This window comes from Rhincodon typus, chromosome 43 (genome assembly GCF_021869965.1).
Source record: "Rhincodon typus isolate 14 chromosome 43, sRhiTyp1.1, whole genome shotgun sequence".
Classification (NCBI taxonomy): domain Eukaryota; kingdom Metazoa; phylum Chordata; class Chondrichthyes; order Orectolobiformes; family Rhincodontidae; genus Rhincodon; species Rhincodon typus.
Window position 1 is genome coordinate 8,429,539 of NC_063374.1, and position 6,275 is coordinate 8,435,813.

General features: G+C 49.8%; 1 protein-coding gene across 1 annotated transcript in view; it reads left to right on the forward strand.

The window, feature by feature from the left end:
* The first annotated feature begins 180 nt into the window (after positions 1 to 180).
* Positions 181 to 6,275, forward strand: part of LOC109925651 (5'-3' exonuclease PLD3-like) — a 27,411-nt gene continuing 21,316 nt past the window's right edge. The window contains exons 1-3 of the mRNA XM_048619639.1: positions 181 to 524; positions 1,995 to 2,150; positions 5,526 to 5,717. Of these exons, the coding sequence (XP_048475596.1) occupies positions 471 to 524; positions 1,995 to 2,150; positions 5,526 to 5,717 (402 nt within the window). The 5' untranslated portion in view covers positions 181 to 470. The remainder of the gene's footprint in view (positions 525 to 1,994; positions 2,151 to 5,525; positions 5,718 to 6,275) is intronic.

The window sequence follows — 6,275 nt, forward strand, 5'->3', positions numbered from 1 at the left end:
ACAGAGTAAAACTCTCTCTACACTGTCCCCCATCAAATACTCCCAGGGATAGGGACAGCACGGGCTTAGGTACAGAGTCCCAGGAGAAGGTGTGAGACAACTTGACCAATGTAAAAGTTGACTCAGAGAGCTGTGCAACTTCTCCACTGGAGGGCAGCGTTATTGTTGGTTGATGGACAGAACAGGAAAGATAAAAAAAACCCCGCTCTAACTGACAAACCTGTTTGAATTCAAAAGTTTCTGTTGCGGCGTTGGTTAATGCTTTGCTGGCCAGAAAGGTCTTCTTCTTAAAGGGGATTTTCGCCGGTTTCCTAAATCAGTTTGCAAATAAAAAGCCACTGCAGAGGCAGCCAGAAAACAAAATAACCACAGCAACAGCCCACCAGTGACTTTGAAAAAGTTGCACCCCTTAAAAGGAAGTTTTGTCTTGTTTTGGTGGGGAGTGGGACAAGAATTGCTCTTGTATTGCAATGCCGAGGAAGGTCCAGGAACATCGAAGGAGGTCGAAGCGTCTGAAAGAGCAGGTATGCGAATCTTTGAGAGAGACTGGCGTAAAAATTAATTCGAGCAGAAAATGCAAAAGTGAAAGCATTTGTATTACAAAAAAAGTGCTGCTGGGGACTGAACGTAGTTCAACTGCACGCCTCAGAACTGTGACCTAAATTTGTAGATCGCCCTCCCCAAAACCTCCAGCATTTGTGAAATTAGCCAGTGAAATCTAATGTCATTGCGTCCCCATGTCTAGTACCTCCTACTGTGTTTGTCTGTGTGTCCTAACCCTCGGATGGTATTTTAAGGAGACAAGGTAACACAGTAATTAATGCGCATCCTAAGTTTTATTTTGTCAATATCAGCGCCTATTGCAACATTTTAACTGTGTCAGTTTCCAATGCTGACAAAATTCCCTAAAGCATGTGTGTTTAAAAATAGAAGTAAGCGACCGAGAGAGTCGGGAATTCACCCCACCCCTAAATGCTGCATTAGCTTGACCGAAATGTTACACTTCAAAACTTTTATTTCTCCAAGGCATCCCGGAAGTGGACACATCATTCACAGTTCAGTTTCTGATCACTTTTGGCGCCAAAAAAAAGTGAATGAAAAATGAATTGTCCCCTTTCTCGATCGCAAAGAACAAAACAACACAACAGCAACAACTAAATACCCTTCACATTGCAGCAGACATGGCCAGTTGGCAGACTGAAGTGAGGGGCCTGGATAAAGGTGCGCAGGGAGAAAGTGTGCAAGGATCGCGATTTCAGACACCCACCGTTTTAAATTGTTTTGGAAACGAAACAAGGTCATTGCGAGAAGGAACTTTATCTTTCTTCACACAGGGAGTGGTTACAGTCTGAAAGGTACTGCCTGGAAATGTGATGGTGGCAGGTTCAGTTGAGCATTTTGATATTGGGGGGGGGGGGGGGGTTGGTTAAAGAGAGCTAGTCCAGAACACGACGGGCTGAATGGCATCTCTCCACACTGCAGGGATCGACGCCGTTCGCCTCATCAAGCGTGCACTGACCCTCTGAAGACTATCCCACCCAAAACCAGCCCCCCATGCCCCCATCTATTCCCATAACTGGACATTTCCCATGGCTGACCCAATCTGGCCTGCACATCCCTGGACACATTTCCCATGGCTAACCCAATCTAGCCTGCACATCCCTGGACACATTTCCCATGGCTAACCCAATCGAGCCTGCACATCCCTGGACTCTACGAGTAATTTAGCACAGACAATCCACTTATGGCCTGCACATCTTTGGACTGTGGGAGGAAACTAGAGCACATGGGGAGAATGTGCAAACTCTACACAAGACCGTCGCCCGAGGGTGTAATCGAACCTGGATCCCTGGCACTGTGAGGCAGCAGCGCTAACCACTGAGCCACCACATCACCCCTACATTGCTGAGATAAAGTTGCATTGGAAAGCGCCGAGCCAAGGAAATGTTTTACCATGAAAAAGAGATGTCCTGTATTTCCTGTTCTGGGTGCAGGTTCCAGAGCAGGGTGAGATGGAAGCCGAGGGGCAAGAGGAAGTAGATTCCCAGTCAAGGGGAATGTTGATCCTGACGCCCAGGAATCCCATCCGAGGGAGCTCCAGACTGCTGAGGAGCAGTGCGACCGCAGGGTTAGAGGAGCAGGCTGAGCCGGTGAGTATAGAGGGTACTAAGGTGGTTGGAGGTCATGCCAGGAACTTCATTGTAAGCAAATTAATGGGCTGCTCTGAGAAAAAGACACAAGGAATTCAGCAGGGGATTGATTTCTATTTGGTTATTCTTTAATGGGATGTGGGTATTGCTGGCATTTATTGTTCATCCTTAGTTGCCCTTTGACCTGAGTGTCTGGCTTGGGCTATTTCAGAGGGGCAGTTAAGAGCTGACCATGTTGCTGCAGGTCACCAGTAGGCCCAGACCAGGTAAAGGGCAGCTGCTTTCCCTCCCTAAATGGACATTAGTGACCCAGATGGGCTCTTTCAGAGAATAGAACCCCTACCGATATGGAAGCAGGCCATTCGGCCCAGCCCGACCCTCTGAAGGGTATCCCACCCAATTCTGTAACCCTGTATTTCCCCAATCCATCCAGCCTGTGTGTTATTGGACTGTGGGAGGAAACCGAGCACCCGGGGGAAGACCCACACAGAAACGGGGAGAAAGTGCAAACTCCACACAGTCACCCGAGGGTGGACTCGAACCTGGGTCCCTGGTGCCGTGAGGCGGTAGTGCTAACCACTGAGCCACTGTGCCACCCATTTTAATGACCATTGACAATTAAGTCACAGGTGCCATTACCAAGACCAGCTTCCAATTGCAGATTTTAAATTGAATACAAGCAAAGATTTTGGAGATGGGTTTTGAATCTTGCCACCTAGCCCCCTCACCAGTCCAGTGAGATGACTATTACACCTCTGCCTTCTGCTGCCATTTTCACCTCCTCTAGATCTGCCTCTGTTCCTTTTCCATCTCCTTCTGCTTAGCTCTATCATCCCTATTCACACATCAAACTCTTCCCAGTTCTGATGAAGGGTCCTTGGAATGGAATGTTACTTGTTTCCTTGTCCCATACAGACTGGCAGACCCCCCACTCCCTATCCCCCAGAGCATTTCTAGCCCATTTCATTTTTCTTCTGATTTATAACGCCCCCAGTTATTTCAGTTTTGTGAACAATTTATGAAAATGCTGGTCTTTTCTTTATTTAATAAGGTTCTGATGATCATCACTGAGGCAGATAATTTGCTCGTTAATCACTGTGTGTGGGATCTTGCTGTGCATGGCCAGTGCATTTTCTGACATCATCAGCAAATGGCATTGGGACATCCTGAGGTTGTGATAGGTGCTACACAATTGAGTTTGGCTGTTGAGATAGAGAGGGAGATGTTAACAGGCCCTATCATTCCAGATAGTATCCCGGTCTCTGGCTGGACGGATATTAGGGGGATGAGTTTAAAACAGGTCGGGTTAGAGGATTTAGGTAATGTCTCAGGGCAGGGGGAGAGAGAAGCTGTCTGCCTGATGTGTAACGATGCAGGTTTGTGTTATGACTGGGCGTAAACCTTCCAGAGCCTCTAAGATCCCCTCCTTATCTCATTCGCCTCCTCCAGGCCCTACAATCCCTCTCCCTATCTCTGTAAACGCCTCCAGCCCTTACATCTCTCTCTATCTCTGTAACCTGCTCCAGTCCGTATACTCCTTGCCTATCTCTGTCATCTCCTTGAGCCCCTAAACACACTCCCTATCTCTTTCAACTCCCCAAGCCCCTACACCTCTCCCTATCTCTGTAACCTCCTCCAGCCGCTACACCCCTCCCTTTCTCTGTAACCTCTTCCAGCCCCTACATGCCTCCCTATCTCTGTCACCTCCTCCAGCCCCTTACACCCCCTCCCTATCTCTGTCACCTCCTCCAGCCCCTTACACCCCCTCCCTATCTCTGTCACCTCCTCCAGCCCCTACATCCTCTCCCTATCTCTGTCACCTCCTCCAGCCCCTACACCCCCTCCCTATCATCCCCTCCAGCCCCTACACCCCTCTCCATCTCTGTAACTTTCTATAGTCCCTACAACACTCCAAGATATCGGCATTCCAATTCCGGCCTTACGAGCATCCCTCAGTTCCTGTGACTGGGTTTGTTGGCCATTCCTTCTGCTTCCTGGGACTCTAAGCTCTGGATATCCCTCCCTAAACCTTGCTGCCTGTCTCTCTCTCTCTTCCTTCTCCTTTAAGACTCTCATTAAACCAACCTCTTCAAACAAGACTGCTCCTAATAGCTCTTCGTGCGGCCCAGGGCCAAAATTTGTTGGGTTACGCAGCCAGGAGGATGTTATGTCAGGTAAAGGTGCTATATAAATGCACATTGTCGTTGGTTTTGTTTCATATCTCCATCTTTCCTTACACCTGACTCGGTTCTACAACCTCCTACAGCTGTGTTCCACTTTGATGTATTGCTGTACTTTTTTTTCCCAGATAGAGCTTAGCTGTTGATATCGCACATCAGCATTGTTACTATTCCTGTTGCGGGGGAATCCACTCAGACACAGTCAGTAGTATGTGCAGATGGTGCCCTCTCCTGGTGTGTGGAGGTTTAGCTATCATAAGAAAAGTCCTATTCTCACCCACCAACTCTCCCATCTAATCCCTTCTCTCTCTCCCTCTTTGTATTGTCTTTTTCACTCTGTCTGTCTCTCTTGGTTTCTTGCTCTGTCTGTGTCTCTTTGGCTGTCTGTCTGTCTCTCTGTCTGTGTCTGTCTCTCGGTCTGTGTCTGCCTGTCTTTATCACCGCCAGTCCTATCCAATGAGCCCGACACCTCATTCCCAGCTGTCAGTCATGGTTTTTCTCATGGAAAGGGAATTGAGTACCTACTCCAGATACTTTGCTGATACTTCCTGTGCCATAGTCAGCACTGTCGGAGGGTCAGTGCTGAGGGAGCGGGCACTGTCGGAGGGTCAGTGCTGAGGGAGCGGGCACTGTCAGTGTGTCAGTGCTGAGGGAGCGCCGCACTGTCGGAGGGTCAGCGCTGAGGGAGTGGGCACTGTCGGTGGGTCAGTGCTGAGGGAGCGCCGCACTGTTGGAGGGGTAGCGCTGAGGGAGTGCCGCACTGTCGGAGGGTCAGCACTGAGGGAGCACCGTGCAGTCGGAAGGTCAGTGCTGAGGGAGCGCCGCACTGTCAGAGGTGTCATTTTTCAGATGAGACATTAATTTGCGACCCCCAATACCCTCTCGTGGGGCCAATGTTTATCCCTCAACCAGCATCACTAAAAACAGGTGATCTGGGTCATTCTCACATTGCTGTGCGTGGAATCTTGCTGTGCTGAGTAGCACACGTTTTTAGAGTAGGTTCGTTTTGTGTGAATGGTTCCGGAGTGAGGATGTCCTTTCTGTCCCAGATTGGAGGGGGGGTGATGGGGGTGAGCGATGGTTTGAGGACCCATTCTGACACCTGAACTCTCTCCTGCATCTCGCTTCTGTAACATCTCAGAGCACAGTAAAAGAACCAAAGCAGCTCATTTCAGATCGGGTCATGTTCCATCAGGTAAATTTGAAGCCGCTTCAGGTTATTCTGCAGAAGGTGAAGGCAGACATAGATTTGAAGAGAAAGAAGAAGAAGAAGAAGAAGAAGGAGGAGGAGGAAGAGGAGGATGAAGAGGAAACGAAGGAGGAAGGGGAGAATGGAGCTCAGCAGCAGGACACCCCCAGAAGCATCACGCCCCCTCTGTTGGTCAAGGTTAGTATTACAATGTTCTGGGCTTGAAGTCCAGGCCCCTGGTCACTGTGGGAGATGGTCGATGATTGTGACGGACGATAGAGGTCTAGGACACTGGGTATCAGTGGAGTCCCACAGGGATGGCTGTGAGAAAAATACCTCAACTTTACAACTCTCCCGCTGGTTTTCAAATCCCTCCCTGCTAAACCCTTATCTCAGTAATGACCCCTATACCCTGCACCCCTCCCTAGCTCGAGGATCTCCAGCCCCTACACCCCCTCCCTATCTCTGTCACCTCCTCCAGCCCCCTACACCCCCTCCCTATCCCTGTAATCTCCTCCAGAACCTACACCCCCTCCCTATCTCTGTAACCTCCTCCAGAACCTACACCCCCTCCCTATCTCTGTCACCCCCTCCAGCCCCTACACCCCCTCCCTATCTCTGTAACCCCCTCCAGCCCCTACATCCCTCCCTAACTCTGCCACCTCCTCCAGCCCCTCCACCCTCTCCCTATCTCTGTTACCTCCTCCAACCCCTACACCCCCTCCCTATCTCTGTAACTCCCTCCAGCCCCTACAC